The sequence below is a fragment of the Mauremys mutica genome, chromosome 7, assembly GCF_020497125.1.
Source record: "Mauremys mutica isolate MM-2020 ecotype Southern chromosome 7, ASM2049712v1, whole genome shotgun sequence".
Classification (NCBI taxonomy): domain Eukaryota; kingdom Metazoa; phylum Chordata; order Testudines; family Geoemydidae; genus Mauremys; species Mauremys mutica.
The window spans coordinates 25743625-25760097 of NC_059078.1; the positions used below are offsets into that span (position 1 = coordinate 25743625).

The 16473-nt window shown below is 37.5% G+C and overlaps 1 protein-coding gene and 1 long non-coding RNA gene across 10 annotated transcripts in view; one reads left to right on the forward strand and one right to left on the reverse strand.

The window, feature by feature from the left end:
• Positions 1–7938, reverse strand: part of LOC123374486 — a 32057-nt gene extending 24119 nt beyond the window's left edge. The window contains exons 1-2 of the long non-coding RNA XR_006581121.1: positions 7898–7938; positions 5893–5976 (exon numbers count right to left, since the gene is read on the reverse strand). This is a non-coding gene — a long non-coding RNA (uncharacterized LOC123374486). The remainder of the gene's footprint in view (positions 1–5892; positions 5977–7897) is intronic.
• The window catches only part of ERC2 (ELKS/RAB6-interacting/CAST family member 2), an 829394-nt gene that overhangs the window by 305864 nt on the left and 507057 nt on the right, over positions 1–16473 (forward strand). For all 9 annotated transcript variants that reach the window (XM_045024524.1, XM_045024526.1, XM_045024525.1 and 6 more), the window contains one exon: positions 5022–5189. In XM_045024524.1, coding sequence (XP_044880459.1) covers positions 5022–5189 — 168 coding nt within the window. The remainder of the gene's footprint in view (positions 1–5021; positions 5190–16473) is intronic.

Here is a 16473-nt window from a genome sequence, read left to right on the forward strand (position 1 = left end):
TCTAATTTAAGGTTTTTCGTGCCAGTAATACATTTTAATGTTTTTAGACGGTCTCTTTCTATAATATGTAACTAAACTATTGTATGTAAAGTAAATAAGGTTTTTAAAATGTTTAAGAAGCTTCATTTAAAATTAAATTTAAATGCAGAGCCTCCCGGACCGGTGGCCAGGACTCAGGCAGTGTGAGTGCCACAGAAAATCGGCACACGTGCCATAGGTGGCCTACCCCTGTACTATATCACATGTGGAAGGGCAATTTGCAGTGTCATAGTACATGTGCTAATCTAAATGTAGGGATTTGTTGGACTGGCCTAGCAGTTAACCACCAAAAGAGAAATGGGAGGAAGGAGGCCATGGGCTTACCCCCTGTAAATCTAGCCAAGAGAGCAGGCTGTCTGCAGAGGGAAGTGTGTGCTGCACTCCTTGACGCAGCCATACTTCCCCTGCACAAGTAGGAACTCTGAGAGGTACCAATTCTGATTTTCAGAGGTGCTGAGCAGCATTGGCTCCTGTTGACTTTACGTGTGAAACTGCTGATGTTCAGCACTTCTGAGAATCAGCCTTATAATGCCTTTCTGAGGAACAACATTTTTAGAGCTCCTGCTGCGGTGATGCCTCCCATCCACTCAATTGCAGACTAGTGCCTTAAAGGCACAATAGATTTGCTCAGGGCAACATAGCAGGTCTCCTGGTTTTTGTTTTGTTCTAAAAGTCACTTTGAGGCTTGCATTTTACGCTTGTGGACTGTAAGACCTATTATTATTATGTTGTTCTTATTCAAAATTTTCATAAAAAGAAAAGAGAAAAAATCCAATAAACTATAGTGTAAATCTTTTTCCCAGTGTATAGAAAAGCAATGAGCCATTTTAAGAGCAGGAAGAACACGCATCCTGAGATTCAATAGATCATCTAAATTGGTCCCAAACTGAATTTTAAAAATGGCTTTGCAAAGACTTTTGTTCAGAACAAATTTAGCATTACAAAACTCACAATATAAATCAAAATAAATCAGATTTCTTTGCAGATTATTTTGTACTCTAACAATGTGCAGTTTAACCACTAGAAGAAAAGGTTGATTGAATAATATACATGACCCTTTCTGACTAGGCTTATTGCACTGCCTAAAAATGCCAAAATAACATTTTTCATTGTTACTTAATGCTAGCTTTTTTATTGTGAATTAAATTTCTCATATTTCAGTAAAATGTTGATTTAACTCCAAATCCATCACTTTCTGGTGTTACAGATTTTATATTTGAAATTTTGGATTTGGAAATCTAAAATTTCTCACTTGTTTGAGTTCCTGCAAACTCCCTGTTGGAGGGAAAAGTGTTCTAGGACTACACTGCCGTGTACTATACACATATAATAATGCCTTTTTTGAGTGGAACTTACTGCTTAACTTAGCCTGGTGAGATCCATTTAACATAGACACTGGGTGATTTCAGGGATCAGCCAGAGAGAAAAAAGGGTCAGAAAAATTCTACCTTCATTCAAGGAGTATTGCGTGTGCCATTGGCTTTATTCTTTGTATCATGGTGTTTTAATCTGAATTCTCTAACTTCCAAGTAGTGATAATGTCAATGTATTGGTGGACTACCTGCAGGCTTTCTCCACCTCAAACTTGCCTCTGCATGCTTTCCAGACTGTAGACAGAGACTGTCCCCCCTCTCCAGAGGAGAAAGAGCAGACCCTGACAGTAGGCATGTAATACCATTTTTGGCATCTCCTTTCCAGGAGGGCCCCAGCTAAAAATTTGGGCCTAGTAGCCAGTCTTCTGGAAAAACAAACAGAAATAGTTCAGTTAAGAGTAAATTGTTTTTATTTCTGTAACCCACGCTTGACTTTGATGGGAGTTTGGGGTGTGCAAGGAATGTAGAATTGAATCCATAAAGCTTAGCTCTAACAGTGGTTTGGTTTTATTGATCTCCAATGGCATTTAAAAAGGAAGAATTTCTGAAGAGGAACTTTTGAATGGATTTATGTTAGAGGATCAAATTTTAAGTACAGCTAGTCTATCTTAATATTTTGCGGCTATAGATTTTCCTGGGAGCTGTTTATTTCATGATCGAATACAACGTGTATTATTTTTTAAAAATTAAACTTAATCACAAGAAGATTACAAAAAACCTAATGTTTAATGTTTTAGCTATTTTGATCTGAAAATAACAGAGTAGGGAAGAAAATAATTTGTCATAAATTCATAATGCCTTTACTCCATTCTCCTGGCCAAAAATCCCCCCCCCCCCAAATCTGTACTGCTTGGTTTCGTCTCACTGCAGCATAGCTTGTTGCATTTCAGTGCAGCAGTATGTTTATAGAGGGAGATGTGTCTTAGGTGATAATTCAAGGAACCAAACATGAATTGTAACTCCCATTTAAGTAATAATGGTTACAGTTAAGTGAGTATTAAAGTGCTTTGCTGAGTTGGGGCTTTGATGAGGATTTAATTGTTTTTTTTGTGTTTCATTTTAACAATATGATTGATAAAGGAAAAAAGTTAAACACCTGGGCTTATTACCCCCCTGCCTCCCTTTTGGCTTTTGCTTCAGTCCAATAAGTTGCCCTTTCCATAACGGCAATGCTTAGGGTAGAGAAAAAATGAGATGTATTTAATGGGTATACTTGCCAATTCAGTTTATTTTCTGTTATTTCTCTTTCCAGTTTGCTTTATTTACCACACTGTCTATGCTACCTAAGCACTATATTTTACTGCATTTTTCAGTAGAGAGATATTGCTTTTGCTCTTTCCATTTCTGCAGAAATGGAAAGAACTTGTATATGAATGTTACTGTACGTCAAGCTCAGCACAGTTTACACAGTGTATTTTGGATTCTTATACTCTACAATCATTCCAAGCTTGGATCTTTTCAATCTTAAATAATTCCAGTGTTGGATCATTTAATTTTCATATTGTTCCTATTCTTTTGTTCCATGTACAATGCAGCTTGTTTAAATCCTATATTATTACATTTTGCAGTTGTGTTTTTACTGTTCAATCTCTGACTTCACTTCCCCTTCCCTTCCATATCATGATAATCTGCAGTCTATCTATCTATCTATCTATCTATCTATCTATCTATCTATCTATCTATCTATCTATCTATCATAATTAAGAATTATTGTGGCCCTGATTCATTTGCTTGGTTGGGATGGAATTTCTCACAAGTATTAAGCACATGCCTAAGTATTTTGCTGAAACTGGGCAATTATTATTATTTTAAAGAAGTTGTGACGAACTCTCTTACATCAAATATCTTTGATTATCATAAATCATAGCCCAATAAGGAAATTTCAAACACAGTAAAGCCTGATAGTTACTATCCATACCATCAACAATGTCAAGTTTGCATATTACATCTTAGTGCAGACTGTGCGCTCATACAAAGAGCATCCTGTGGACCTCTTCCCCTCCAGTTCACAATGGAGTAGCCCAACTCCTATTCCACTTGAAAGTATGCATTATCCCTGTGGAAACTACTCATAGCAGTTGTTTACATAGAAATGTCACACAAGAAAAGCATTAACATATTTTTAACTGTGTAGTGCAATAATTATTTAGTCCTTTTGAAAAAGTCACACTGTCTTTTTGCTCTTCAGTCATCCCTCTTTCTATCTTTTCTGTCCCCTCTCTTCCCCTGGCATTGTCTTGTCTGCCACATTGGTCCTCTTTCTTCTTTACAGTTGTATGTACTTCCTGGCTGCTTGGACCTAGTGTACAGTGTATATACTGCCCAATGCCTGGTTCTCTACTTCCTGGGACGTGGTGCCTAGCCACCTGGTCATCCCCTCCCATGCTTACCTTGGTTATGCTGCCTGGTTACTTTGCTCCCTTCTCCAATGAACATTTCTTTCCTGTTGATTCTAAATAATGCCTGTCAGCTTCAATCCAATTTGTGCTTGTAGTCCCTGAAGATGGCTTCATTTTTCCTCTCTTCTTTTTGATGTAGACAGGTGGGCTTTCTTTCCAATGCTTTTACAGATATCCAGACTACTAACTGCTATGAAAAATCTAGCTGCCTGTAGAAACAGCTGTACACACAAGTAGGAACCAGTATCACATGACCTACCAATTATTTCCAGATCACCAACAAGTGCTCTGCTGACCATATTTTGACAACTGTTTCAATATGTATTTTTATCTTACTAATACAGTCCACCAACTGTTAAAAGAACAGCAAAGTTGCATGGTTGTATTAAAAAAGTAGAAATTGACACAGTTAAAGATAAATATATATTTTCCTGACTCTTGGGCTGCTTACTGGTTTAAATTTAACACTTTATTAATAATTTTGATGGAATTTCATAGTTTGTTTTTTTTACAAAGAAATACAAAAGAAAATCCATAATCTAGAACAACTTGGTTAGCTACACCTCACAAGGACTAGAGGAAAGGACCTTTCTCCTTCAGAGATGTTCAATTTTTATCTTACAAGATTTGCAGTGAATACAGGAAGTAATCTTGTACTTCATTTATTGAGAGCCTTAGACGATAACAGACCTTGAAGAAGGTAAAGGCTCCTGTTGAAACCTTCCCTTTGTTCAGTGGCACCTTCACTATTTCACTCTGCAGATAAACTACTGAGGATACCCTCCCTAGCTGGGTACTTCATGACTTCAGCAAGAAATCTCAAAGTAAAATGCACTGCATGTTCAGAGTACTATTTTCAATGGACTATATGTTTATCAAATCAAAGTGAACTTTCCTAGATCATTCATAAACACCTCAACTTAATGAAGGCTGTTGTAATGTCAAATTCCAACCTTTACTGTTTTAGAGTTGTTAAACAAACAAAACAACACCACAACTCTAAAGGATAATGTTTGAATGAGAGAGTATATTTATTTCATTCTCTAAAAAAAAAAAATCAACTTTGGGCGGAGAAAATCTTAGTCCAAAAAGTAAAGGTTTCAGATGCAACAGAATATAGAGGGTTAAAATGGAAAAGCTTATGTAACCTTAACTATTCTTTACTACAATTCTTTCCTTACAGTCTTTGTGTTTCATTTATTGACTACAGGTTGATGCCTTGAGATTACGACTGGAAGAAAAAGAAACTTTTCTTAATAAAAAAACAAAACAACTGCAAGACCTCACAGAAGAGAAGGGAACCTTGGCTGGAGAGATTCGAGATATGAAAGACATGTTAGAAGTAAAGGAAAGAAAAATCAATGTCCTTCAGAAAAAGGTAAGACTTCTAACAAAAGAATATGTTGTAAAATTTGAGATAACCCAGCAAGAGCATGTATTCATTTATTACAGTATACTGCCTTTAATGTAATATAAAACGCAGGGGCTAAGACTGCATCCTTACTCATAGTTCCTTTTGTCCTATTGACTTCAGTGGGACTATTTCTGTATGGATTATTTACATAAGTGAAGGTTTTGAGATTGGGCCCACCATCTGCAATTATTACATTCAGTATAGAGAACACCATATGATGTAGTGTGTACAAAATTCGTGAAGTTAAGGAAAAAAACCCTTTAATAAATTCAGATAAAATTCTTTGACTTTCAAAAAAGCCAGATTCTGTTAGCCTTACTCACATTGAGTAGTGTTACTGAAATGAATGGGACTGCTTAAGGAATAAGGTACTATTCAATGAAAGGGTGACAGAATGTGGCTCAAACTCTTTCACTTTTTATATTACACATTTTAAAGATTTGAAAAAAACCCCAAAAAACGAATTAGAGAACCTAAATTCTTTGAGCTCTTATGTCTTGTGCTTTGTGTGTGCAAAAATCCAAGAAACCAAAGACACTCCCCAAAAAGGGGAACAAATGCCATCAGGAAACAATTTATTGCCCCCCCATTTTTTTTTAAAAACAAATAGCAAATTTTCCACAGATTCAGCTAACTCATTTTACTTTATTTGGGAAGTTGGCCTTACCTTAATACTGTCCACTCTAGGGAAAGAAACCTTTTTGGAAAGCTACTAGCATTACACTGCATCTGTTCTATGTACAGTCTCTCTCTATGTAAAATGAAAGAAGAAAGAGAAGAAAACACAAGGTCCACTAGTATCTGGAATCAAGTATGTTTTAATGTATATTTTTAAAAATAAAAATAAATTCACTTTCAATTTGTAGCCTATCAACAGGTCCCCGCTCCATGTTTTGTGATATATGTATGTATAGTATGTCTCAATGATACAATATAAGAACAAAATTAAAAGCAAACCAAATATATTCTTAGCCAGGATTCCTCCATCTTCAGCATTGAAGGGTTCATGTGGGCTGCATGTGGGTCTATCAGAGGTTGGCTAGATGTGGATGCTTGAGCAATGCAAGATGCATTCTCAGGAATTGAGAACATTGTCCCTGTAGGCCCAGGAAGTAAGGGACTGAGTTAAAGACCAGAATTTGGCTCCCTGCCCTCTGTTAGGGATGGTCTAAGTATATTAGCTCATGGAGCTGGATTAGATGACCTCTTGAGTTTCCCTCCAGCCTAACTTTTCTATGATTCTAATATGTAGTGACTGTAAGCTTTTGAATATACACTATATTGCATTATTTTTGTTTTTATGGTTTAAGATTATTCCATTGGTGTATGAAAGAGGTATAGTAAATTCTCTCCCTATCATACATTCTGTATAAAACCCTGGGTTATCTAATAATTCTGCCAAAAAGATCTTCATTCCATTTGATCCCAAAGTTGTACACTTTCATATAAAATTAACTAAAATTCAGTGTCTGTTCTTTTATATCCATACATATATAAATAGACCTGTAGCCTTTCAAAATATCTGACTTTTTATTGAAAATAACAATTCTAGAGTTGCACTACCATTCCCAACTGAATCCCAGAGTAAACTCTTATTACGATCTAGTAAGTGCGTCCCCTGGAATGTGCATGGTATACAGTGCAAGAAATAAATTCTGGTAAGAACTAATTGCAAAATGTACCAAATTGGTCCTCTAATGTTGGAATTAGTGCCTGACTTTATTTTACTTGAATAATGTACTGCATCAGGATATGTCTGATGTTCATGTTGTATGCTAAGGGCCAAATTCTTGTTTTACTTACAGAAGAAATGATCAGTGGGATTACATGCATGAGGATTTGGCACTAAATCATTCTTTGGGATCATAGAGTTAAATGTATGTGTAGATTTAGACTATATGGGGTATTTGTAATGAGCCCATTGCCATAATGTCTAGGTGCTGATTTACCCTGGCATGCCCAGATATAATTATTGTGTAAATATCATAATTTTATTTGTATGGTAGGGATATAATGCATGGAAAATTCTTTTAGCATTACCTTTGGGTCACATTTACGACTTAGTATGAGGCTTTCAATAGTGTACGAACATGTTTAGGGTTACATTCATTCACAGATGATTTATCTGAAGAAAGTTTAAACTGAAACATTATCACCCTTTCTCCCCAATTGTTTAAATAAATTCACATCATAATACTACAAAGGAAATGTTTTCTGTTTATTTTCCTTATGTCTGATGTACAATCCCAAAGTAGAAATTCTGTAGGTTTCCATAAAAAAGACAGACTTTTCTACACAAAGCTAAAAAGTTAATCTTTTTATGAGCGCACCTGTATTTAGACTGATTATTCAGAATGTCTTCCTTAAATAAAAACCCAAAAGCCACCCCCTTTTTTATCCTGTGTGATCCAAAGGGATGTCTCAGCCCTTTTCCAGGACCCAGTAAATTATTTTATCCTTTATCCACTAGAGATGTAGTGTGTCAAGTATCAGGGGGTAGCTGTGTTAGTCTGTATCCACAGAAACAACAAGGAGTCCGGTGACACCTTGAAGACTAACCGATTTATTTGGGCATAAGCTTTCGTGGGTAAAAACCGACTTCTTCAGATGCATGGAGTGAAAGTTACAGATGCAGGCATTATTATACTGACACATGAAGAGAAGGGAGTTACCTCACAAGTGGAGAAGCAGTGTTGACAGGGCCAATTCAGTCAGGGTGGATGTAGTCCTCTCCCAATAATAGATGAGGAGGTGTCAATGCCAGGAGAGGGAAAGTTGCTTTTGTAATGAGCCAGCCACTGCCAGTCCCTATTTAAGCCCAAATTAATGATGTTAAATTTGCATATGAATTTTAGTTCTACAGTTTCTCTTTGAAGTCTGTTTTTGAAGTTTTTTTTTCAAATATGGCTACTTTTAAATCTGTTATAGAATGTCCAGGGAGACTGAAGTGTTCTCCTACTGGCTTTTGTATGTTGTTATTCCTGATGTTTGATTTGTGTCCATTTATTCTTTTACGTAGAGTCTGAATAAAGAATAAATGGACACAAATCGGACATCAGGAATGGTAACATACAAAAGCCAGTAGGAGAACACTTCAGTCTCCCTGGACATTCATTTTGTCTTCTCCCTGTTCCTTTTTTTAAAATCTAGCCTCCCTATTGTATTTGTGCTTTGCTGCTCAGTTCCTTTCTCCTTTTCTCCCCTAGTATATACATCCCTGCCATCCTTCTCTCATGCTCCACTGGTGTCCAGTCACTGCTCCACTTTCCTTTTTGGTCCCTGGGATATTTCTCTCCCTGTGGAGAGAAGGGAGTTACCATACTCCAGCTGTTGGTAGCCAGACATTTTGGTGCTTAACATTTGAGGTGCTGGAACTAGGGGAGCTGAGGATGTGGCAGCACCCCCTGGCTTGAAGCGGTTTCCATCATATACAGGGTTTACAGTTTTGTTCAATGGCTTTCAGTACCCACACTATAATAAGTGTTTCAGCACCACTGCTTGGATGCAGATAAATGCATGGTTGCCAAGTTATTCTCTTGAAAACATTGAATATGATGGAACTGCAATTTTAAAAACGTTCACACTAGTCATTAGCCTCTTCTGAAGGTATTACAAGCCTAATTAGGAAGGCTTCATTTTCTTCTATGTGTTGCCAGATTTTGATGGTTTTTCCCCATGTGGAATAACACCTGGCTCTGTGAGTAGTCTTATTTTTTCAGTAGGACTGCTCTGAATAAGGCCCTACTCAACATAAGGTAGAGAGTCAGAATCTGGCCCTAACTTGTTGTTTTATATTGCTAGTGTAGAGGCATAAAAATGATTCTATTGAGTACTTACTAATAAAGATGGAAAAGACAGAAAAGCATTGGGACTATTTTGATAGCCATGAGTCTTTCTGATGCATATGAAAATTCAAACAACTAAAAAATCCTTACAGAATTGATGTGGTGAGTTCTACAGGTAGGCATCTAAGCACATGTAGCCAAAATATAGTAGAGAAAAGGAGAGGGCTAGATACTTAGTGATTAATGCACTTTCCTTTTACTCAGTAATTTCAGTGTAGTTGTGAATGATATCCAAATAATTTCACAGAGGAGGCCTCGAAATGGCTTACGGACCTACAACTGCATCCATAGAATGCTGCTCTGCAGATGCCATATGCACATGAGAGAGAGTGTGTAGTTTTGACCAAACTGGAAAACCACTACACTATTCAGTATAATTGTCAGTCTTAGTGGAGGCCCAGGATTGGAACAGCATGCACTTGGATGGTTTGGATCAAGGTGCATTGGCACGAAATAATAATAAACTTATGTCAATGTCAGAGGTGCAGTGTTACTTAATATTTCTTTCTTTTAGAAATTTTGGCACCAGCATTTCATTTTAGTGCCAGTAAAACTGGGTATGCTGCTTTAATAACCATGTTTAGCCTGGCAAAGCTAGTCTTACACCTCATATCTGTCAGTTTAGCATGCAGAGGGGCAGACCTCAGAAATCTTTGTGAATTTCGTACCAATATTTACATGTTCTATGACTGCAGCCACAGTGTAGATTGAAAGGCCAAGGGATATGCAGTGTTACCGAAGGCAGAAAGTGCTGAAGTGGATGACAAGTCTTTTATGTCTTTCCGTGTTCCCAATTTCCTCCTGCATACGGTGGCTAATCCTGATACATTTAGTCCTTGGAATTCATAGGTGTTTGAAAGCCAGTTACATACCACCCTGATATATGACTCTTTGGTGTTGAAAACAGGAGCTTTGTAGAAAGAGAAGAAAGTAGAGGAGTCACTGTTAGATTTTCCTAGGGCAGAAGCTTGTGGAAGTTCTTTTAGGGAGGTTTTTTGTAGGGGATTAAAATGAGATAATACAAGTGGGTTAAGAGACTATTTGCTTTCCCCTACAACACACAAACTTTTCATGTAAAATTGTTATCATTTCCATCTCTACTAGTTTAAGTTTCATGATTGATGAAGTGCTACGTGACTTAAGGCCCTAAACTACCAGATAATTATGATATTTCCTACAAACTCTAAAGTCTTAACTATAATTTAATAATTAGAATGTGCATGCATAGCAGCTGGATGCTGCACACTTGGTGGTATTGTGCTTCTGAGATTAAATTATAATGTACTATACAGTATGTTGCAGGCCCTGCTGTTTAGTGTCTTCTAAAAACAATAAATTTACATCTTGTCTGATTAAGGCCATAATGAAACAAACAAATATGTCTTAATCTTGAATTTAAAAAGTTTGAAACTATATTAATATTATCAATTTACATAGGCAAGGGATTTTGACTGAGAAGCACAAAACAGCTGCACATTCTGAATTCAGAACATCCATGTCTCGAAACAGGAAGAATGTCTGTTCCTTTGGACCAGGCTTGGCATGTAAAGCCTAAGCACATCTCTAATATAGTTTGCATCAGATTTTATAGATTTATAAATTTGGTGTGTGGTCTCAAAATCCCATTACAGGCTTTAGAATATTTAATGGCAGCTGTTACAATTGTTAGGGAACAGAGGAAATGTACTGAAAATACCCATGCCCAGATTTTTACAGGTGTTCAGGCATTGCTATGCTCAGTATTGCCACACCTAGCTGATTTAGGAGCCTACTCTCATTTTTAAAGGGATTTAGGCACTTGGGAACCTAAATCCAGTTGATGGGGTTAGACTCCTAAATGCCCTAAATCCCTTTTGAAAATGAGAGTTGGGTTCAGTTAACAATTGCAACACTGAGCGCAACAATGTCTAAATACCTTTTCAAAAATATGGACCTTAGCATTGGTGGTAGAGCACTGGATGTTACTACAAACTGTGGCAGATGCTGTCAGAGAGCTCTTAAATAAGGTGCAACGTGAATTGAGTTTGGAAATAACCAAATCATAGTCTTCCACATTAGTGCTAGAATGAGACAACAGATGCTGCACTACGTAATTGTTTCTTAAAACAGACCCGGGCTCTGACAGCAGATTGTATATGTTGTTTACCTTGCAAGTAATGGTAATTTTTTTAATGATGACATCAAAGCTGCTAAGGTGACTGTTGGCTTATGTATTATATGAAGAAATAGCACCTGTAGAAGTAGATGCCCCAGATAAGAATACTGTCTTCAAAGTACTGAATGCCTCAAAATGTTGTCACCATCTGCTGATGGGTGAAGCTGTGCAACACAAGATAATGTTTCCTTGGACACTCCAGGATAAAAAGGAGATACACCAATGAAAAAAGACTCTATTTTAGACTATCAATATTAATCCAAGAACATATCATCGTAGAATTGATGTCAGAGCAATCTCTGTTGGTTTTGTAATGGAGCTCAACTTTAGAGCATTTAAATAATGCTTGTGAAACAAATTCAGGCTGGCTGAGTAAATAAAAGAAAACAAGAAAGCAAAGATTAGAACTAGGGAGGAAATGATTTTCCTGGTCTGTAAAATTTTTTGAGACTTCAAAAATTTTTCTTATTTTCCACTGGGATGAAACCAAGACCTTGCAAAGTTTGTCATGAAAAATGAGAGAGAACTACCTGCCACAGAATAGCTACTGGTCCAGTGACTAGGGCACTCACCTGGGATGTGGGAGGCTTAGGTTCAAGTTCCCATGTCTCCCACATCCAAAGTGAGTGCTATAACCACTGGGTCAGTCTCCTCAGTTGGAGCTGTTCCATTTTGTATGACTAATTTAAACGTTCATTCGGTTAGAGAGAGACTGACTCAGAGCAGAGACTTTAACTTGGATCTCCCACATTCTGGGTGAGTGCCCTAAGAACTGGGCTTTTTGCATTTGGGAGTGCTATTTCTTGCTGTCTATCATTAGCAATTCTATTCCGGTCCTGAGAAACCTTTCTGACAAACGGTTAGTCAAAACTGATATGTTCTTGGGGGAAAAAAATTGGTTTAAACGAATTTGTATTTTCTGACAAAATATTTTGTCAGCAATCCCCGACCAGCTCTAGCACAGACCCAATCAGTCCATCTAAATCAAGGCTGTTCTTAATCTGTTGGGGCTCATGAAAAGATTTCAGTGTGGTTATGACCACTGTCTTCCCCCCTCAACTCTCCGCTTTAAACAAAATCTTAGTTCTAGCCCTTACGGTTATGGAGAAAACCTAAAAAACAAACTGAGCATAAACTAATGCAGTTATACTGGCCTGTATCTACAGCCAGGCATAAACAATAGTTCAAAGTGTTTATCTCACTCAAGACTCTGTGGACTTTGTGATTCTACAGTCATGGATTTTTTCCGCTGTGATGCTGAATCTACCATTTTTGTAGTGGAATTTGCCATTTTGCTGTGGCTAAGCACCCAATACTTTGCTTTGTCTCCCTGCTCTACTTGGACCTGCCTGTGCTGCCGCTTGCTCTCTAGTTTTCCCTTCAAGAGGAAGTTAATTGGATTACAGCCAATTCTCCCTATACTGGTCTAAGGAGCATGGCAATAGGACGCTCATGACCATTCAAAATTTCTTACCATTTGCCCCTCCTCTGTGGATTTGCTGGTTACAGCCTTGAGTTCTCTCTACAGCACACCTAGACCAAATCACATACCAGATTGCTGTCAGTTCTCAGTAGCTGGTGAAGGATTCTAGCATGAGAAGGATGGAGCAGTGAGCCATGGAGCAGTGAGCAGAGAGCAAGCATCCATCTTGGCAAAAGAAATCTACTAAATTCCTCAAGTGAGAGCTGATGAGTTCACAAAATCAGAAGGGTGTTTTATTAAGTAGAAGTCCTGAAAAGATGAAAGTTCTCTGAGTATCAGAGTTGGTATCACTTCAAATAGCGTAAGCTAATGAGCCCCTTATAATTGGGGAAACGTTGTTGTGCCCTGTGTCTCATGATAGTTATGTTATGATTGACATCACTATGTTGGTATTTGAAATGATGGTTCTATTGGGAGTTTGCTGCTTAGGAGCTTTTGAAAATCCCATCAGGCACCTAACTACATATTCATACTTTTAAAAATATTTTGAAAAATCTGGCCCATGTGACTAGAATCCATTGCACCTTGAGCCATGTTCAGTTCACCACAGAGCATAGGCATCAAAGAAGATGCCACTGGAACTATTAAAAAGGGTATCTAATGAGATTGTGAACTTCATAAAGATAAACCCAGAAATGCCCTCTTCACTATTTTTTGTGAGCAAATGGGCACCTTATATAGGTAACTCTTCCAAAACTGAAGTTCACTGGCTTTCACATGTCAGAGTTTTCATAACTTGTTTGAGCTCAGAGAAGATAAAGAGTTTCCTGGCTAAATAAGCCTCTGTCCTTGTTAAATATTGCACTGACCAGATAAACTTGCTCAGAATGCTTCTCTTAGGGCAGATTATGACATGGGATCTCATCCTGAGGGTTTCAAACAAGTGTCAAGGGACTGTGACCACCCCATCCTTCCTATACTGGTAAATGTGAGGGGTGTCTTGGCTAGATGAATGGGGGTCCTGATGGAAAAGTATTCCAGAACAGAAAAGATTGGGAACCGCTGCTCTAGATTGTTCATCTAGAAAAACACCTATAATTACCATACTCAAGTAACAGGAGCCCATCAGCAGCACCTCATTCACCTTAAGCATATGAGACCCTCCACAAAATTTCCCAGAGTAAACAGGTCTTGAAGAAGATCCCAACATCCTTAGGAAAGAGAGACTTAATAAAGGCTGAGCCAGCAGCACCAGAGGGTGAGGGCTGGCATAGGTCTTCCTCATCTCACAAACAGATCTAGGACTTTGTAAGTACATGGTGTCTCAGCAGTCAGCACATACCCACCCTTAGTAGCACCAAGTAATGGCTCCTTTACATCTCAGGAACTCCAATGATGTCATCATTTGTAGATTCCATGAGCTTTGTTATGGGCTTTGGAGCTTTGGAGACTAACAGGCGTGGAAGGAGTCAGAAGGGGGTGACAGTAACCAAGTAAGAAGTTAGGCACTTGGTAGTTTACAGCCGTGGACACCATCAGAGATTATGCTTCAGTAGTGATTGATGGACTTTGTTTTCTTGCGCCTCACACCTGCAGAGGCCTACCTACCCCTTCCAGCCCTGTGTGGAGAACACATCCCGGGGTGGGGTGGGGAGGGACATGTTATCTGAGGTCATTCTGAAGGTGTGTATGTGTGGGTGGGTGGGTGTGTGAAGAATGAAAGCTCTTTGGGAGAGGAGCTACTGTATGTAATATGTTTGTACAGTGCCTACCACAATGGGGCCCTGCTCCAGGATGGGGCTGTTAGGTACTACTGCAATACTGCAGTACTACTGCAATAATGACGGTAGGTAGACAAGTAGTTGGGGAAAATCTATATAGAACGGAGATAAACCGGTGTAGGATAAATAAAAGTAATATAAAGTATAATAAAATATTAAAATATGAGCAAGGTTCACATTTTTGTGGGTGGAGGGCAAATGTGAAGGGAGCACAGGGAGGTTTGATTTGGTAGGGAATTTTTAACAGGATAAGTAAACAAGTTGTGCCCATTGTAAGCTTATGGTAGCAAGCTGTGACAAAGTTATTTTCAAACATAGTTCATACAAAAATGTGACTGTTTAAAAGTTCAGAATTGTTTAGATAGAATATACTGAAGTACCTTTAATGATCTGTATGACATTTGTAATGTGCAATTAATGAGACCCGTACATAAGGGTCTCATGCTACCAATGTCACTTGCTGGCAAGATAGCTGCTGCTGAGCTCTGAAATGTCAATAGTAATTAACAATTATCTTTATTAAGTAAGTAATAAATAATGATCTTTAAATAAGATACTACATTTATTCACACTGAGAAGTGATTCACAACATGTGAACTGACTACTAAGCTAAGCAAAGGGAAATAGTGGTGTTTTATTTTCAATAGACTGGAGGAAATTTCTTCTGGAGACAGTGTGAGAACTACGCTATATGTAATATGGCTAAGTAATGACAGAAAAGAGTACATATTTGGATGATGCAAAGGAATGGAGAGGAATTATTTAGTGTGGCACATGGAGGGATAACTAAGAATAATGGAATGCGATTAAGAAAACAAAAATTGATTGAATCACACGAAAACATATTAGGCTATGGAATAGTCTCCCATAGGATGTGGTACAAGTCCTAATGCTTGGGAATTTAAAAATAAAACAGGAGGGAGCAGTGCAAAATGTACTTGAGAGAATAATTTTTGCATTGGCAGAAAGATCATCCAGAACATCTAACTTCTGTCATTTCCTCATGTGCTAAGCCTGTGTTCTGAACACTGTCGGTTAAATCCTGGACTCACTGAAATCAATGGAAGTTTTACCTGTGATTTCAGTGAGGTCAGGATTTCATTCTATAGTCCAAAAAAGATTGTTGTAAGTGTCTGAAAAACAGCATTTATAATGAAAAGCCCCAAAGATCCCTAATTATAACAATATCTTCCCTGGCAAAATGGAAAATGGCTGGGGTGAATCTGCACCTATGTGCTGTTGATTTATAGCATTGACAGACTGACTGTGCTTCAGATCAGAAGTAAATGTAATTAACGTAATGTAATTAATGTAATTAATGTAAACAATATAATGTAATTAATGTAAACAATGTAATGTAATTAATTTAATGTAATTAAATGTAAACAAAATGCATTTTCTTCTAGATGTACTAATTAATGCAAATTAGACTTATTTTATAAGAATGAAAGCAGGCAATTTCATCCCAAAGCATCTTTGTGTATTATTACTAATTACTACTACTACTACTAATATTTTTGTTGTCACAGCCATATGATAAATGTAAATTGGTCAACAAATGCTATATGTTGTGCACAAAGAAAATAAAGTGAGTGTACATTTTAAAGTATGCGGTACTTTGTGTGTATGTAAGTTTGTAAAAGGATGAATTCTGTAATGGATTTGCTATGGCAAGTACCCATATTTAATGAACATTAAACATTCAGAAGCATTTATGTAGGTTTTCAGGTGACTATCTAGATCTCAAGTTAAAACATCCCCTGGACAGCCTTTATGGCAATCTCAAATGATATATTATATGTAATACTGTAAATAGTTCATGCTTTTGAACAAGGTATACTTTCTTTGAAGACTCTACCTATTTTTTTACTTGAACAGCCTTCAGCAGTGCAATTAGCAGTTAGTCATTTGCTCAGAGTAGATGAGGCCTTCACTTGTTTTTGCTGTATTCTGTACCTTTTTTGTGAGTAAAGGTTGCAGAAAACCTAAGCAAACAGGGGACTCCTCCCTATGCATACAGTCTGTAGAAGTTAGATGGAAACAT